The following is a 19,618-nucleotide window of genomic DNA, read 5'->3' as shown; positions in this document are numbered from 1 at the left end:
TATTTTAACACGAAATGTGCCCTGGAAATAAAACAATTAGACATGCCAAATCAATATTCTTCGTACATTTTAGATGGACAGTGTGATTTTAATTCGGCGGTATAAAAATTGTATGCTGCAATTTGAAAGCTTTTCTGAGCAAAACCGCGGCAGGAGAATAAGTCCTTTATACTCATATGGCTGACGCTAAAAGCAAATGTGTCTACTGCCATTTCTCAACTGGCGTAATTTGCATGTCGAAATTCACTGTTTGCATAAGCGACAACGGATGACAGCTTTCGTTTATCAACGACACGAGTTGCAAGATGAATTGTCAATATGGCATCTCCTCTCGTTTCACTATTGTTTCTCTATCTCCTCTGAGGCTATGATAGAAGGCGAATCGAAAATTTCCTAAGTAAACTCATAAATTTTTCAACGTTATGGGAAAAAAAACCCACTCTTATTGGCGACTATGCACATATATCTTTATTATTTCTTTCAAACAAAGCTTTGGCCTTTGAATGAATATGCGGTTCTTTTTGCCAATATCACCTGTTTTGGAAAATAGACAGCTGTCAATCATGTTTCAGAGAAGTAAGTTTAATATCCGTCAGTAGCTGTGCGTTTGTGTGCCTTCATGTTCCCACGAATACCTCGAGGCCAAATGAAGTTTATCATCGAGGATTTTCACGCAACGAATTTCGCAGTTTGACAAGAACACTTTCAATACCACTGCTCAGTCGAACAATTCGCGAAAGAACAAGTTATTGCGATTTCTCGCTTGGTTGTCTCGCATCTCTGTCTGCAACTATGGATACCGAAAGTGACAGAATTATAATCAACGTTGGAGGAAAACGCCATGAAACATATGCAAGCACTCTACAAACTATTCCCGATACCAGGTTGGCTTGGCTGGCGGGGAGTTTCATTAACGGGGATACCAAGCAAGAATATTTTTTCGACCGAAACCCTAAAATATTCGGTATCATTCTCAACTATTATCGCACGGGCCAGTTGCACGCTCCCAGGGATTTTTGCGGACCGCTTTTTGAAGAGGAGCTGACATTCTGGGGAATCGAAGAAAAAGAGATGGAAGCGTGTTGTTGGCCGTACTACAGTCAACATCGAGATGCTGAGAAAAATTTGAAAGATTTTGTCGGACCTGAGTTTGAGGATTCGGATGATGACGATGATAATTCGTCCCCAGATTTAGATTCATCGTATCGCCAAATGTCATCGCTTTCATGTTGGACAATCTACCGACCAAAGATTTGGGCTGTGCTCGATGATGCTCACTCATCAACCAGGGCAAAGGTAGCGAAACATATTTAGAAAAACGTAGAATTTTTTTGAATTTTTTTCAGCAAAGTAAAGTTCTAAATCCATCCCGAAAACAATCTCATTTTCAATTTTGTCAGTGCTGCTGAAGAAATATTGGATTTTAGCTTCTTAACCGGTATTTCATTCCACTAATCCAGTGTTCTCATCCTTTATGAACCCGCGAATGTTTTAATATTTTCCTACCTTACGTAAAAAATCTATTCTGATAAAACAAGACGCCATGAATTGAATTATCGTAATGCAAGTTGAATACATGGGGAATTATTTATTTTGCCCACGACCTCTGAATAAATACACAAAAAAACAACGCCTGTACACAATAGGAATTATTAAATATAAACAGCAATATTAAAATTACGTAAAATATGTTCTTAAGCAGGATTTCGTGGAGTGCTGGCAAATCCAGGGGCTTTTTGTGTAGATGGACGAATTTGGCTAGTTTAATGTTTTTTGAAGAATTATAAATGTGGTTGATGCGATCTTAATCCCTTTAAGTTTAGCCCTGCTTATTTGCACGCAAAACTATATATAAAAGTTTCCCATTGGAAGCGAATTGAAAGCATTAATGCTTTAATATTCCAATATTTTTATAGCCTTTGTGTTTTTTGCATAGTCATGTTTTTCAATGTCTACTCACTTTGTTCAACTTTTAAATTAGGGCGCCTGGTTTTTACCAGCGGGAATTCTAGATTAAGCGGTCCAGTTCCGTATTTATGGAAACTAATTGTTAGAGAAAATAATTCAGGCTGGGAAAATAGGTCAAAAGTGTAGAGATCTTTCCAGAAACCTCCGGTGTTTAAAAAAAATGAATAAAAAATTACGAACAAAAACAACTTGACGCACCTATTAGAGTCTTCCTTTTTTGTTATGCAGCTGTTTAGTTTCCCAGTGAAGGGTCTTCAGCTGTAGTTTATTTTATCTACCGAAGTCTGCTATCAGATCAGTATTGCTTTGTTATCATCTAATCCTTACAAACCTTGGAAGTAGCGAAAGACGTAAAATCGTAAATGGACGAAAATTAAACTGACCTTACAGGCTAGTTTTGCTGTAAAATGAAAAGAAAAGTTTCTTCGTCATGGTGAATCACGCCTCTTTTAACCACTTTGGAATTAATTTTAGTGGCTTGTTGAATTATCTCTTGCAGGAATACTTATCGACCGTAAAACTCAGACAAGATATATATTTACAAATCAAACTTTGAAATTAGAGACGCCAATTCTTGTTTTCTGTATGTGTTCAAGTTTCAATGACGGCCGTGATACCCTTAAGATTTTAACCTCTGCAAATAAATATAAAGACTTATGTATTCTAAGTGGCTAGCCACAACCTACCACATAATGCTCAGAAGCGAACGTGTCAAATTAATTTAAAGCTAGGTTCGCATCGACATCAAATTTGGAAACGAAAGTTCATCTAATAACAAAATTGTTTTTATGCGCGTGCAGTAAATACACACTCTCTTTTTTTTTTTATAGAAACATTGTTTTTTTCCGGCCGAGGCTAAATGATCTCATTTTTCTGCCGATTTTAGGCTGAAAAGTATTTTCATGAATATTTTCTTGAAAATATTCCATTGAACATTCTTAGATTACAGCGTATGACGTTTCTGTTTTCGAATGTATTTGGTGTCTGGATGGTGTTAAAGTACGTAATTTTGGAGCCAGCCTGCAGGCATAGAGGCCTGATATGACGCACATAACGTCTTGCAGAAATGTGTTAGCATCAAACATACGGCTAGCGCTGTTTTTGTTGCTTTTTGGCTAGTACTTTTTTTCTCCGTTTAGAGAAAGGAAGAATGTTAAACGGTTTACGTAAATTTAACATATTATTGTATTATATTTACAAATTTTCAACATACAAAATTATATTCTTTTCAAAATTTCATCCTCAGGTTTATTCCTAAAGTATTCTTAAGATTTCGCAAATTTCAGCCCCAATATTCTTATAAAAGATATTTAAAAAAAAGAGTCTAAAGTCTCAAAGACTTTCGCCGCAAGCGTACAATTAGTCCTCCTACGTAGTGCAAATGTGAGCAGAATTCGAATATCTAATTTTTCACAGGATGAATTTGTCACCCCTTATTTACCAGCACCGCACACTGGGAAAACACCCCTTAATATATTTTCTTTAGAGTAAACCGGGCGACATTTCCAGAAATTTCTTAAAATTGACTGAGGTTCCGGGAAGAATTTGAAAAGAATGCCTGATGTACCACATTTTAAAGGTACCTCAAACAAGGAAAAGTTGTCGCAATAAATTATATGAACGGCTGCGCGGAACTGTAAGCAGAAACAATTTTCTTGGGCCCCCAACCAACACTTCCGCATTTGCGCAATCAAAATCAAGAAACAAAAAGGTAATGGAATAATGAAATCGTATGGTCAGCGAAATTTTTGGACGTTGTAAAAACTATTAAGACGAAATCCGAGGGAAAATCAGCTTTTAATGGACAAAAACCCTGTACTAGAGTAACTTTAAGTATATTACAATCCTTTCTGTATTTTCTAAAAGCCAAACATATAAATAATCGCTGAAATAACATCAATAAAATTTACCATGGGGACTCGAGAAAATGTGAAATTTCAAAGTTCAGGGAAACTGTCACATCACAGGTAAAATTTCATCATCAGCTTCATTTCACCAGTACCTCATGTTTCATATGAACTTCAAAATTTGTTTTCGTCATTTAGTGTTGTTTGAAATGATTTCTTTTGAGAAGATATGTAAAACACTCGTACAGAAGTTTGTAAAACAATGTAAATGACCTTGGTACAATTTTTGTCCACCTCAGTTACTCGCACTTGTGGAGGATTCCTTCTTAACAATGTTGAATAAATGGTTCAGTGGTAATGATGATAATATGAACTAGATTGTCCGATAATGCCAATACATACATACATATATATACATAATATTTCGCAGGATGACCCCTTTTGTTAGAAAAAAAAAACACTTGTAAAAAAGATTCCTGCTGCTAGATTAAAAGAAAAGGGATTCGAAGATTTTCTTCAGTTTTCCTATATATGACGTATTATTTAAACTCATCAGTCGTGCATACGAAAACTTGCACACATCATTACCCGCCTTACAATATATAGTTTTAGAGCGAAATATTTTCTATCCCTGATCGATGATGCCGTCGATCGGCGAAAGCTTAAAACATTGACTTGACAAAATACAATAATCAAAGGCCTCACTCGAAAGAACACTAGATTATCCAACATGCCACGTACGTACTGACGGACAACATTCAACGCTTTCTAAAACTGGCGTCCTGTTACATATAGCACATGCAAGTTGTTGTTCACAAAAACGGAGCATTAACCAGGATAAGACAGCGTGGCCGAGTGGTGAGGCCGCCGGACTTGAAAACCGGACGTCGCGGGTTCAAGTCCCGCTCTGACCACTTAACTGGAGTTGTTTCTTGGTAGAACCTAGTTCAGCTCCTCGGTCATGCTTGTAAATAGCCAGCTGGTCTGCCTCTCATCAGTTGAAATTTTTAACCCTATTATGTTTATTTGCAATATTTCTTTCTTTCAGTTTAAGTGGCATGTTTGAAAACTAGCTAGCTGTAGCCGAGTGCATCGCAACTATAAACTCGACGTTTAACTTTCTTTTAACAAAAACTTTCTCTGGTTAAAAAGGAGTTAAAACATGAAGTTTCGCCTATCAGTCTTAAACGATTAAAAAATGTTTTAAATGTTTTTAATCTTTTTAACAAGAGAACGTTTTTCATTCTTACTATAAGTTTTTGTTGTTGTTTTGTTTTCTATGGTTGTTCGGGCGCAGTTTTTTTTTTTTTTTTTGGTGTTGTTGTTGTCCAGCTCATCAATTTTTTAAGAAACAGTTTTGCAATGTGCTCAGCCAAACCAACCGAAAACAGTAGTTCAATAGAACACTTAACAAAAGACTAATAAATATACCTGCCAATAAGTACAGTCTCCAGCGGGGCCGTGTTAACGGGTGGCCGGATTCAAGGGGTTCTTTAAATAACAAAATGACTGACTGAGCTTTTGTTTGGGCCAGAACAAAGCGGCCGCAATTACGATGTGGCCCTATTAACGGGGTGTTCACTGTATCTACTTTAGGAACATTCAACCCAACTTACCTTCACATTTAATTTGTTTATTTTCTTCAGGTGTTTGCTATGGTGTCCCTGTTCATGATTCTAGCCTCGGTTGCTTCAATGTGTGCCTGGTCGGTTGTAAAGGACCAAAATAATAAATACATTCAAGGGTTTGAGTACGCCTTCTGTGCCTGGTTCACGCTGGAATTTGGAGCCAGGTTGATATTTTGCCCCGACAAGATCGCTTTCTTTAAGGAAATCATGACCTGGGTCGATTTGATATCCCTGCTTCCATTTTACGAAAACATCATTCTTGGTAGTGGAAACCTAAACTTTCTGCGAGCGGTGAGGCTCATACGAACATTCCGTGCATTGAAAGTGTTCGCTTTTACAAGCGGTTTGCAGATTATCGTGCAATCGCTCAAAGCGAGCTTCAGAGAACTTATCCTTCTTTTGATAATCTTGCTAATTCCAGTTGTGGTATTTTCCAGCGTTTTATTCGAGATCGAAACCAAACAGGGAAGTGAACCTGATTTTCAAAGTATCCCAGAAGCATTTTGGTGGGCGATTATCACCATGACAACCGTTGGCTATGGTGACATGGTGCCTAAGACAATCCCTGGTAGGATCATTGGTGGAATATGCGCCATTTTCGGCGTGCTCATCGTAGCTTTGCCTGTCTCTGTGATAGGAAATAATTTCTCCACGTATTACTCCCATGCACAAGCCAGGCTTAGCCTGCCGAAGAAAAAGCGACGCTTAATTTGTGAGGCTAAACTGCGCGTGAACCCCAGACATGGTCAGTCACCAACCAGCACCACGTCATTACAACAGAACGGGCAATTGCCGGAGGTGTTGACCCAGGAGTCAAGAGAAGGCTCGGCTACTAAGTTTAGGCGCTATCATCGACGCTCTCGAAACACTCTTTTTGCTCATGGTGATGTGTATATCGGTCCAAGCAAGTACGAGAGAAACAAGGTTCGTCGAGATGACACGTGTAATGAAGAAGAAAATGAAAATGAAAGCGAGAGCGAAACAAAGATAGAAAGTCCAACCACAAAAGAAACAGTGGGAAGCGGGGATGTGGACAACAGATCAGAAAAGATCGCTCATTTGCCATCGGCTCATGAAATGGAGGAACTTCCTACTATTTCCGCCCTCCCCAGAAATTTCACACTTATAAACTCGATGCACGAGAGCGAGGAAATCATTGAAGAAGACACGAGACCTCCGTCGGTTCTTTCCGAACGCCGTGGAACGAAGAAGAGAAAGAAAATGTCCACCTCCACCATCCCTTCATCCCGTCGTAAAAAATCCAGTAGCTCTCTATCCAGGTCATGGGTGGAATTAAAAACTGAAAATTCTCCGCAGAAAAACGGGCGCCCCCAAAGTTCCCGCGGGAACAAGGCCCGCGTGTCACCCGCGGACGCGCGGGGGAGTTATAAAAATCCTGCTTTGGAGTTAGAAAGTCCTCAAAGTTTATCCCCATCTCAAATATACTCTGTGCCCTCGTTTAAAGTTGGCGTTGAGATGACTCGGTTGGACAAGGCTGGTGTTCTAAACTTACCCAGTGAAAACAGTATTGATAAGAGTGAAATGCCGTCGACGGTGGTGAGGGATAGCCACCACAGAACGGGAAAGGGAAACGAGCATGACCTTGCAAACGGATTTAAAGCTTAATTAATTTAAAAGCTCACTGTTTAAGTCAGTAACGCACCTAGCGGTCAAATACAAAAGCCCAACGATAATAAAATTTCCCGCGAGAGACTCCCATACGGAAAGGACGGGGGTGCTTGTCGGAAATTTTCTAAAAGAAAAGAAGTACCAAGACCTTGTTTTGTGGGCGTGATTGGAAATGTTTCTCACCCTTAAGAGGTGCTAATTCTAAAGCAACAAATCAGTGTCACTGACTTTTTTCGCGAAAGCTCCTGCTGTGGGACCTTTTGAAGCTTGACGCCTACCAAATCCACTTTTTTAACCCCTAAAAGGTACGACAAACATCCCGGTCCTGTTTAAATGGGATTCCCCCCGCCCCCCCTCCCCACCCGGGTACAAGTTCAGTGTCGAGAAAATTTAATGAAATGAAGACTATGTTTAAGAGCAAAAAAGTTTCCAGAGAAACAAGTGACGAAAATAGGTCGATAATAATTTCAAATTATCAACGCGTGGACGGTATTTGGCGTACAGAGCGTACGCTTCCTCGAGCAGAGTAATTTTAGAAAAAAAAAGCATAATTTGGTGGCGGCAGTTTTGGTAGGAACTGCGCTTGCGTCGTTCAAGTGACCGCTGTGCGGGAAAATGAAATGTAAGTTATAAGTGCTTGCGGGCTCGATTAATGCTGCTCTGTTGAAAACGCAGGTTCGTTTTTCACGACTAGCAGATCTTGATTTTTATCAAACTCTTCGACTTTGGAAATTAGCTTTCAAAACTGAGACAGGCTTGAAAATAAAACTTACGAAGAATGGCAATGCATTATGGAAAGAACCGGTCAATCAGAGAACGCAAATAAATAGTTAATACATTAATAGGCCATTCTACAGTTGTTTGCTTAGTTACCTGGCCATGAATGCAAGCGAGGCTGGAAGTGGCCTTACTTTGATACAGACCTCTCTGCTTTTCTCATTTAAATGCCAGCTAGTTAGCATAAGAGCAACTAGATTTACACAACAAAAGCAGTAAGGACTGTATCAAAACAAGGTCACCTCCAGCCTCGCTGCCATTCAAAGGCCAGACCACTAAGCAGACAACTGTAAAATGGTCTATTAATAAATACATAGATGAAAAAATAAATAAATAAATAAATAAATAAATAAATAAATAAATAAATAAATAAATAAATAAATAAATAAATAAATAAATATAATAAACAACACTGGCCTCTATTCACATGACATCTGTTATTTACTGACCCGGCAATAATTAAATGATTAGTAATAGTAATTGGACCGAGTGGAGTAAAATTCAGGGAGTAATTGCACGAGTAATTTCAAAATCGGATGAGCGCGAGGGCGAATTAAAACTATGAGTACGATTACTTCTTGAATTGTAAATCACTCATATTAAATGATAAAATGATCCATAATACCTAATTGAAAGTAAAATAAAATTAAGAAACCGTGAGAAAAGTGAGCGTTTACGGCAGTTTTGAAGAAAATTAACAAGTTATGATCAAGACACTACAGAATGGCTTTTAATTGTTATTGAGTGTCGTAAACCAGACCAAAAGTAATCACTCTGGCCAATCGCAAAAGAGTGAGACAGTACAGAAAACCAATCTCTACTCCCAGTAATTATATGTAGCTGGCGCGAAGCGCGAGAAAACGTGTGCGAGTGGTCACGATTGGTTTTGGTTTTACTTCTGATTGGGCGGCTAAAAGTGGCGCGAGTTTTTTAAGCCAATCGTGTAGTGTGCTTGATGCGAAATCAATTACTTTTCGACATTAAAGTGAAAACCGCTCAATCTACCTTTATGCATTACGTTTATTATAACCTGAAAAACATTTTGTACAGGCAAAGTAGCAAATGGAATATTTTAAATTAAATTCGATTGTTTTCAGCCAAAAAGGAAAAACGTACGACAATTCATCTCTGGAGGTTACGTTTGCTTTAAAGTACTTTGACCATTTCACTGCTGCCTTAATTTGGTGCTTCAAAAGAAAAAAATCACCACCATTCTGGAAGCACGAACTTAAACAGACTTTGAAAACTTTATGTCGTGGTTAAAGGGGCTAGGTCACGCTATTTTAGGTAATTTTGTTTAATTTTGTCCATGATGAGTTCTAAATGTTAAATTAGCAGAGCTGGAGTCTTTCATTTGCAAAATCACGGCCACATAACAGATGAGAATGATTTTCCAGCTGTGGAAATGCATTTTGATTTTAAACTGAGATAAGCTTGCAAAAAAGTCGGGCCAACGGTTTTCAAATTTAGCCAAATGCAATCCATTTCAATCCTCTCCAGTTTTGTCCATCCATGTCCCTTCTTGGCTTTCCTATGTTTTGTTTGAGTTCTTCTATAGTTTTGAGCCGTTATTGTGACGTTTTAGCTAACTCTATGACCGTTTGATCAGTGCTGAAACTGCCTATAATTGTGTGACCTAGCCCTTTTAACCTAACCAACATTATTATAAACAAGGACGCAAAAAGCTAATGGCAAGGTTTACACAAGCGTCATTTTGATCTCATATGATCATCGTAATGATGGATGAGACATGTCTCATTACTAAATTCTTCCTGACAGATCCAACAGGTGAGGCTTTCAACTTGGCTTAAATTTTCTGCAGTCGAAGAAAACAACTTACCATACTTTTTGCTACCTTGAGTAGTCGTTGGCTCCTCCAGATGTCTTCTAAGTTTTCGGTTCTGGCCACGCTGGTTGCGTTTTAACGAACTGTCTACATGTATTGCGTGTTTTTCTTCATGCTGCTTGCAATTTGATGATTGGCTAAAGCACTTACTACAATGCCTGCATGAATACGGCTTCTCTCCTGTGTGAGTTCGCTCATGTCGCTTGAAATTTGAAAGCGTGCTAAAGCACTTTTTACAAAGTTTGCATGAATAAGGCTTCTCTCCTGTGTGAATTCGCTCATGTACCATGCACTGTGATGATCGGCTAAAGCACTTACCACAATGCTTGCATGTATACGGCTTCTCTCCCATGTGAATTCGTTCATGTTGCTTACAATCTGATAACTGGCTAAAGCACTTTTTACAATGCTTGCATGAATACGGCTTCTCTCCTGTGTGAATTCGTTCATGTCTATTGCAATTTGATTGCTGACTAAAGCCCCTTTTACAATACTTGCATGAATACGGCTTCTCTCCTGTGTGAGTTCGTTCATGTTGCTTGCAATTTGACAGCGTGCTAAAGCACTTTTTACAATGCTTGCATGAATATGGCTTCTCTCCTGTGTGAGTTCGTTCATGTCTCTTGGAATCTGCTAATCGGCTAAAGCACTTTTTACAATGCTTGCATGAATATGGCTTCTCTCCTGTGTGAGTTCGTTCATGTTGCTTGCAATCTGGTGACCGGCTATAACACTTTTTACAATGCTTGCATGAACACGGCTTGATCCCTGAGTGAGTTCGTTCATGTTCCTTATAAGCTGATATTTGAGCAAACACCTGGCCACAATACTTGCATTCGTGTGCTTTCGCTCGTATCGTCGTTGCCATATTTATCAAACCAGATTTTTATTCGTCTAAATTTTAGGCCGCTTTACGTCAAATTTCTTTGTAAGCTAACCTGGATATTGAACTTGATTCCCTTTCAAGGTATTTTTTCAACTGTGTTGTCACTATAGATGTTTCCCCATATATTCCTACCGAAATGAAAAAGAAAATATCACATAAGGTTTTGTCACTTAACGGGCAGTCCATTGCAAACCCGACTTAATTCGTCCGATTTACATGTTTTCATTGGTGTTCCAAGGCATCTTAGGTAGGTTCAGAGCCACCTTAAATTTTCGAAAATTTAAGGTGGCTCTGAACTCACCCAGTTTTTTGATGCCATGAATTTGGCATCAGCCAATATCGAGTAGTTATAATGACCCATCAAAATATACATCTTGGAAAATGCTGAAAACTGTTTTGATCCACCTTAACCATTCTGTCTCATGAGATTTTGGTGATAAAAATGATGAAAGGGAGTTAATCATGGCTACTCTGACACTACAAAGTCATGTCGCTGAAGATGAATTTTGACAAAATCAACACATCATAATGACAATATTCATTTTCACTGCACATTAGTTCTACAATTTGACCAGTTATTTGAATAGCTTTCATGACACTGTATTTTGTAGATAACCCTTAACCAGTCAATGCACTGTTGTTTTCATCAGAATACACTACTAAAATCAGCCACAAGTGTTTCTCTTTTTTTTGTTACTTAAAACTATTAAACACCGACTGTGTAGTGGTACTTATTAAACATACTAGTTTCCAAATAAAAGAATCATTTTGTCTGTAATAAAGCAGGCAATAAAGTGAAGAGAGCCGGAAAGTAATGTTGGGTAAAACACAATCCCCAGAGGAGCATCTCTCCCAGCTTCACTGGCAGTTTCTTTAATACCTTGGGGGCTTTATCAAGACCTTTTATCAAGCAAGATCAAGGCTCTTTTTGTATTTGGGTTTACAATATTTGGCATCACATTTTTCTCAGAGAATGGGCTTCAAACAGGTCTTATTCTTCCAGGTCTCTTAGGTCATGTTATAAGTTAGGACCTCATGGATCATGCACGACTGCATTAATGGTTTGCCAATTCTTTTTCAAAGAGCATAAGAATTCCTCCAATAAATATACACACCACTTGGGGGCCATTGTTAATTTTGTGGTAGAGCTCTGTTGTTTCAGTATGTTGTGAAAATTCCTCTTTTGACTTGTCAAAAAAGTGAGTTCTGTAATGACCTTAACTGCACATACAGAAAAATGGCTGATGTTGGCATAAGCTGTGTGCATTGTACTCTCAAAAAACACACTGTTTAAACTAGTGCGAGCACTTTTACATTTTCATCTCAGTCAATGTAAAGTGAAGACCATGGACTGTGTACTCCAGAATGCCCAGGATAAAATGCAGACTGAGGGTAAAATGCAGGACTGTAAATTCCAGACTCTTAAATTACTGCATCATGTTACCATTTCCATTATTGAATGTTAACTGTAAAACAGACTAACCCAAGCATTATTCTGGCAGGCTAACCCGCAAAATATTCAGGCTAATGGGGGTGCTATTCAGGCCACCCAGACTGCAGCATTTCACTCTGATTAGCATGAATAATGGCCAGTTTAGCCTGTTTCTGGTTAGCACTTGATAATGAAAATAACACTGCATTTTACCCCCGGTCTCTAGTCTGCAGTCCATAGTCTGTCAGCAGTCTGCAGACTGTGTTTTACACTGACCAGTTGACATTTTATTAAAAATGAAACAAAATCATTAGTAACTACAACAATTCAACACATCTGATCAATGTGTGCAATAGTCATTCCTTAAGACCATCACACTTTTGTAATATTTATTCTTAATTATCACTGCTAGTTTTAGTCCCTTGAATCATGTTGAAAACAATGATAGGAAATACAGGGATCTACACTGTATGGTGCACCTCAAAGCACGAAAAACCATCTATGGTATACCTTAAACTGTTGCTTATAAACCCCTCCATTTATAAGCCCCCCCACCCCCCCCCCCCCACCCCAGTTAAAGGCCCAGTTCAAGGCCCATCTACCTGTACCCTCCAAATTAATCCAGTTATACCCCCCCCCCCAGGTATAAGCCCCCCTCTAGTTTTCCTTGTTTTGATTTTGTTTTATTATCATGTTTTAATTAGCTTAATTAAAAACCAGTAGATGAAAAACCTATTTCGATCAGCACAGCTATAACTCGTTTTAAAATGATTTTCTTATTCAGGTTTTTAGCCGCCTCGGATATTAGCCCCTCCTTTTCTTAGACCATCTAAAAGATGTAAGACCCTCTCCAAATCTCAAAATTTAAGACCCAAGATCCCCTTCAAATCTCAAAAATTAAAACCTAAGACTCCCTCTGAATCTCAAAAGCTAAGACTGAAGACACCCTCTGATTCTCAAAAACTAAGACCTAGTATGCTTTCGAAATCTCTGATATTTCCTGTTCGGACAGGTTAGACTCGGCTGTCACGTTATTTTATGAACATCAATCGGCTTAAATTTTAAAGCCTGTATCTCTGAGTATGAGTCTGAACGAAATAAACATGGCTGACCGCAATTATTTTCAGTATGCGCAAGCTCAGAAGATTGTCCACCACACAACCAAAACCAAGTGTCGAGAACATAGTGATTTTCTAGTCTGCTCAAGCTCTTTAAATTTTTGAAATCGCTTGGCACTTAGAAACAAACTCAGTTGAGTAGACTTCCCATTGAAAATCTGTCAAAATTTTAGACTGCTGAAGAAATTATACAACCTCATTCACAGGATCTCTCATTTTACTGCCCCCTGGAGCAGTAAGATGAGAGACCCTGGAAACAAGGTTGGGAATTATACTGTTTCCAGTTGTCGGACACTAAGATAAAATTGTTCACTTAATTTGCGTGGTAAAATAAACCTGAGAAATTTATGAAGTCACATTCAATTTTTGCAGGCCGTTTACCCGCATAAAGCTGTTAAAATTAACACCTACTAATGCACGTAAAATAGTGTGTCTGTTCGCACCAAAACTTGTGCACATAACACTGCTGTGTTACATTTGATCCAGACTGACCTGTCACCTCTTTTCGTCTCCGATTATGTTGTTGTCGTTGTAAATAAATCATTGTCGTTGTTGTGAATGAAATGTTTATCATTTTGTCGTCCTCGAACCCTATTATATCGTCCTCAACAATGACAGAGTCCCATGTCTGGAAATATGAAAGATTCATTGATTGAACAGGAAACAGATCTTCGAAAGCAAACAGTTGTTGATTTTAGTCTTATATTAAAGCAAACTCAGGTCTTAGATTTTGAGTTTCGGAGGGGATCTTAGGCCTTAGCTTTTGAGATTCGGAAGGGGTCTTAGGTTTCAGTTTTCGAGATTCGGAGGGGGTCTCAGGTCTTAGATCTTAGATCTTAGGTCTTAGTTTTTCAGATACCCCATCTAAAAGCCATGACGAAGTTATAAGCCGAGGGCTTTACGGTAAATTGCTACATTATAAAACACAGACTCTACTGATTTTTATATCCCATGAGATGAAAAGAAGTGACGCTGTATTCTATATCTTAGCTAGACATGAAAAATGCAGTCTTATAGACTTTCTTACCTTTATAAACCAGCAACGGGGTCTTCGACTGAAATAACGGCCGACATAGGATGATTACACTAGACCCAATCTCTCAACCGTGGATTTCAGTAGGATTTCAAGGTGGGGACATTGGTGGGGACTGGGTAGTATAGCTGGTTTTCACATGACGTCACCAAAATTCAAAGTACAAAACTATTGATCTTTCTGAGATTTTACTTAAATGATGTATAAGAGCAGCTGAAAACTAACATTCATACAAATTTTCACTCCGAATGGGTTCTTGGTTTTGTGATACACTACGCTTGAATTTCTAAGCTTTTGCGTGACGCGGCATTTACATGACGGCCTAGAGAGCTGTCATGATGGTTAAAAAAGTGACTTATTTCGGGGAACTTGACTATCTGAGCAGTTCATGTCTTAGAAAAAGTATTATTTTAATGTTTTAGAGTTCCTCGAGGGATAAATTCACGCTTTTGTAGCAAAACTCAGTGACAGATGTTTCTCTTGGTTTCCGGCCGCCATGTTGGTGCCCATACGGATGGGCACCAACATGGCGTCTCCATACAAATCTCTATAAATTTGGGTAAAAAATTTCTCCGCATATCTCGCATAAGAAAAATTGCAGTGGCCAGAATTTTGGCGAGAGTCTTTGCATATTTACCTTCTTTCATTTCCCAGATTCTGGACTTTATCTATTGACCGGTTTTGATTTTGATTTTGATCTATTTTGAATTGCGTGACACTGAAAACCAGCAATAATATGGACTTAGCCAAGTCTAAAGGCTGAGCTCCTGGGTCCAGTTGTTCAAAGCCCGACTAAGCTAACCAAGGATAAGCAAGAATTTTGATTTGACTTCAATAACTTTGCGTTGAGGTTTGCTGTACATTGTCTGGCCTTCTGTTTTGAGTTTGAATAATCTCGAACTACACGAAACAAAACAGTAAAACAGTAAAAAAACATCTGTGTACAAGAGAAATTTATGGGTTAGCGTTAACCGGCTTCCGAACAACCTAGCCCTGATTAAACAAATGAACCTGACTTGAGCCCGCGAACCAATCGAAAACCAACACTTAGTAACACACTACGCCGGAGCATAGTTAGTGGAGGGGACTAACTATGGCCGGAGGAATTTAAAAACGCAACAGTCAACACCAATTTTAGATTTGTTTTCAGGAAAACTCGGTCAGGGAAATCACATGGTTATCGTGAGGCCATTGTTTTCGAAAAGCATTGTTTTTAAATGCTTTCCGTCTACACGAGAGCTAAAAGCCGGCATTCTCAAATTCCTCCGGTTTGAAGAATCTTTTCGAAAAGCTCCGTTTTCGTGACGGATTAATGTGGACTGTAGGCCTAACCGCAGAAATAAAGCTGCGTTTTCAAATTTCTTCGGCGTAATGTGGACGGGGCCTTGGTGAGATTCTTTATTCAGAAAGCTTCCGAAAAGTCGCAGATTATCTTTCTTACTTAGTAACGCAGCTAATGAAATATTGGTGACTGGCTAAAGCCAGTATCCACAAAAGGGTGTCAAGCGAGTCTATCAATGTTACACAGTAGGTAAAGTCTGCATACGAGCTGAGGGTCCCATCAAGCTGGACTGTTATCCCGGTTTCTGTGGCATTAAGCGACTATCCCCCCTAGATGGGATGTTAATCCATCGCAGGGTTACCCCCAGAAAAAATTATCCGGTACCCATTTGTACACTTGGGTGGAGAGAGGCACTGTAAGAGTAACATGTCTTGCCCAAGAACACAACACAGTGTCCCCGGCCAAGGCTCCAACCCGGAACGCTCTATCCGGAGACGAGCGCACTTACCATAACGCCACCGCGACTGCTCTTTGTTATGTCATAATCACATGTTACTTCTCAATTTCACGATAGGCTGCCGTTTGCTCCAGGCCGCCGGCGACATTTTGAGATAGACAACGGATCAATTATTCACAGAATGTCACATGATCTAATATGGTCAACAGTGAAAATAACACTAGTCAACCTGACTCTCCTTCTCTCTTTTCTTTCCATGTGGAGGGTGTGGTGTCAGCGGTGGATGATTGCGATGCTAGGTGGTCCATTACGTAATGAACTCGTTATAGGTTCAGTTAGGACCAATTGATCAATCAATCAGTCAATCAATCAATCAATCTCTAAACATTATGATAAACCCTTTTAACCTTGATTCTCAAAGAGTTTATTTATCTTCGCTCCGTTTCATTAAACTTTAGCAGAACATCGTTCCTGTTAAAAACTAGTATTAGACTGAGCAATTACTTAGATCAGAGTTACAATCAATACACATTTGACGATATTTGGTTTTATTAGCCGCAATACGCATCTAACAACTTTGATAAGCGTTTCTCCTGATAAATTGAAAAAAATCCTGGTGGTGTTTGGGAGGATCCCCTAAAAAATAAAGGTCTAAAATACATAAAAAGTTCAACATACAGTAGAGCAATAAAAGCTAAAAATTTAATAATGAAACTATGGTTTAAAACTAGAACTAAGATTAAAGATACTTCAACTAATGTTAAACTGATGGTTTAGTAAATACTGTTCAGTTTCCCTTTAAAGATTTAAATCGTTTTCGGCGTGAGTCTGTTGAGCTCACTCAGCATTGAGGCCTAAACGTCAACTGCGGTTTAATAAGACTTGTTTCTGCTTTATTCCGTTCTTGGTCACTGCGCTTGCGTTTGGCCACGTAGCCATTTCAGTTATTAAGACACACATTGGGCAGCAAGATTCCTGAATTAGCATCCTTTGGACGTTTGGACATTGGCACTTATCGTCAAAGGTCTGCCTCTTTAATTGTCATACCTGCTACCCACCCATTTCCCAGCGGCGACCGCACATAGTACAGTATTAACTCATCAATCGTATCTAGAACAAAATTCTCGATATTGATTGGTTCCCTTCGCGCCTGTTTATCACGAATTCGGCGCACGATCACGTGGGTGTCGAACCACAGGTATCCCATTACGACTTTTTGTGATTGGATAACTGTAATTGGATACCCACGTAATTCGCGGGTCATTTACGCGCTTTGATGACTTCCTTCTAATTTTTCCCTCAAAAGAAGTTCTCAAACGACTTCTTTAATTTCGAAATTAAAGACGAAATAATAATAAAAGAAACGCTCTCATTTAATTTCTGTTTTCAGTCTCGATTTCCGCTGATCTCTCGAGTACGCGAGTCGGGTCTACACGTGCGCGCGGGATCCTTTCTTGAACAGTGGGTAGTAATCGAACCTATTCGTTTTAGGGGTCTAATGAAGCTCAAGCAACGTCCATATTAGTCTCCCTTGGGAGTTAAATTCAAATTTCCGACGAGAATCACTTGCCTTTTCGTAGGGGAGCTCCCCCGGATTTCGGAATGTCTAACGGGAAGTGAAGGAGTGAAGGAGTAAGGGAGTGAAGGAGTGAAGGAGTGAAGGAGTGAAGGAGTGAAGGAGTGAAGGAGTGAAGGAGTGAAGGAGTGAAGGAGTGAAGGAGTGAAGGAGTGAAGGAGTGAAGGAGTGAAGGAGTGAAGGAGTGAAGGAGTGAAGGAGTGAAGGAGTGAAGGAGTGAAGGAGTGAAGGAGTGAAGGAGTGAAGGAGTGAAGGAGTGAAGGAGTGAAGGAGTGAAGGAGTGAAGGAGTGAAGGAGTGAAGGAGTGAAGGAGTGAAGGAGTGAAGGAGTGAAGGAGTGAAGGAGTGAAGGAGTGAAGGAGTGAAGGAGTGAAGGAGTGAAGGAGTGAAGGAGTGAAGGAGTGAAGGAGTGAAGGAGTGAAGGAGTGAAGGAGTGCGTGATGGAATGAAATCGTTCCACCACTACAACTTGGAAAATAATAGATATTTTCCAAGTTAAAAAGTGCCTAATCATCGGTGAACACGTTATCATTTTTGTGACACAATAGGCTACCAGAGCAAAAGTACGACTTGCTAAAAACACCCTTAATTACAGTTTTAGGAGCTTATAATTCAAAAACGGCACGGTGCATCATCAAAGTTTAGTAAGCATGATAAGACCTAACTTTTGGCAAAGTTTAAAAACGTTCTGTACATAGGATTCAGAGCCACCTTAAATTTTCAAAACTTTCAAACAAGTCCAGTGCCCTAACCACTCGGCCACGCTGCCTCCAGATTTCGGAAGTGGTGGTAGATTTGGGATGTCACTTGCTAATCCCGAAATCTTCTCACAAGTGACACAGTGAGTGATCGCGTTCTTGACATGCAGACGTCCTGGAAGAATCCAGTACCTGAGACGTAAGGCATTCAGAGTTGAATTCACACCAGCATGCAATCGACGGACATGAGTGTAACAAATGAGCAGTTCTGTAAACGGATCCTTTGGAGGTAACAAGTGTGGAAACTTGGAAGATCCAGAGGCTGATGCATTGTGAGTCCTCTCGGCCTGCCACCGCAACAAATCAGGGGGAGACCTGCATCATCTAGGAAAAGGCGAAGTGTGCAAACCACTGCTGTTTGAGATGAATATTTGGATAGCATGCCGCTGATCTCTTTGTGGTAGGTCACTTCCTGACAGGTCTTCATCAACTCGTTTCTTGTATTATTCAACTCTTGTGTAGTTAAAGCTTTTGTTTTTCTTGCGTTACTTCTTTAAATTTTAAACAAATTGCAGGACCTAAGCTGCGACACTGAGAAGCTTGGAAAGTTTGGCACTGAGGCAAGCTGAAGATGAGCTGGTCCCTTGTATCTGGTTTAGCAAAGCAAAGGGCCATGCATTTTGGGTTAGCAACTTGGAGTGGAAGTAGGAAGGCCTTCCGTTGGGGACCAAGAAAGACATTGCCATTTGTGAGGCAGCCCGGAAGCAACTTGTTTCCAATTTTCCGAGGATATACTTTGCTGAGATTTGATACCTCTGGTAAGCAGGTCAGCGGAGTTGTCCTGATGTGTTCCAATTTGTCAGCGAAACCGTAAATAAAGTACCAGATATTACTTTTGAAAAAGAGTGAGTCCCAAACAGAGAGAGAGAGATTGAGAGATCTTTATATTCTAAGCTTATTGAAAGCCAATGTGTGATGCTATTACGTATTGTTTCAGATGATACAAAGATAAAACCAATCAAATTCTGTTAAGTATCACTTTACTAAACTGATATGTTGTCACAAATGCTAACTACAAGATCATTCGTCCGGTAATTTAAACCAGGCAAAAATAATTTCAAAATCAAAACATCGTTTATTGTCTACTGAGGCTGTAACAAGAAGATCTGGAGGAGAACTAGGAAGCCAAAGTCAATCGAGGACATAATCCGGCAATATCTGGCATGATACGATGTTAATTTTAGACCATGAAACTCTGCAACTCTAAATGATTAGTCCTAACTCAGTTTAACTTGAATAAAATAAAGAGTAATTAAGGGATTCTTATAAATGGATTTTGTTATTTTTTCCACAATAAGACGTTCGGTTTGAAACGTTTTTTTTTTTTTTTCAATTTATCGACTAACCATCTTAAAGATAAAGAACCCTTACTTAACTTATAG

General features: G+C 39.3%; 2 protein-coding genes across 2 annotated transcripts; one reads left to right on the top strand and one right to left on the bottom strand.

Moving 5' to 3' along the window:
• Positions 1-461: 461 nt before the first annotated feature.
• On the top strand, positions 462-8,280 carry LOC110062263 (voltage-gated potassium channel KCNC1-like). Its single transcript, XM_020769137.2, has 2 exons — positions 462-1,296; positions 5,462-8,280. Exons 1-2 carry the CDS (start codon positions 793-795, stop codon positions 7,067-7,069), a joined length of 2,112 nt encoding a protein of 703 aa, XP_020624796.2. The 5' UTR covers positions 462-792; the 3' UTR covers positions 7,070-8,280.
• Positions 8,281-8,851: 571 nt separating this feature from the next.
• Positions 8,852-14,231, bottom strand: LOC110062274 (uncharacterized). The gene is made up of 2 exons (XM_020769151.2): positions 14,159-14,231; positions 8,852-10,709 (listed from the first exon to the last, which is right to left on the bottom strand). The coding sequence occupies exon 2, from the start codon at positions 10,561-10,563 to the stop codon at positions 9,559-9,561; it is 1,005 nt and encodes a 334-aa protein (XP_020624810.2). The 5' UTR covers positions 10,564-10,709; positions 14,159-14,231; the 3' UTR covers positions 8,852-9,558.
• Positions 14,232-19,618: the final 5,387 nt, after the last annotated feature.

This window comes from Orbicella faveolata, unplaced genomic scaffold (genome assembly GCF_042242905.1).
Source record: "Orbicella faveolata isolate gen_17 unplaced genomic scaffold, um_ofav_v1 contig_14, whole genome shotgun sequence".
Lineage (NCBI taxonomy): Eukaryota > Metazoa > Cnidaria > Anthozoa > Scleractinia > Merulinidae > Orbicella > Orbicella faveolata.
The sequence above is the reverse complement of the archived record's forward strand: the minus strand, read 5'-3'. Positions and strand labels throughout refer to the sequence as shown.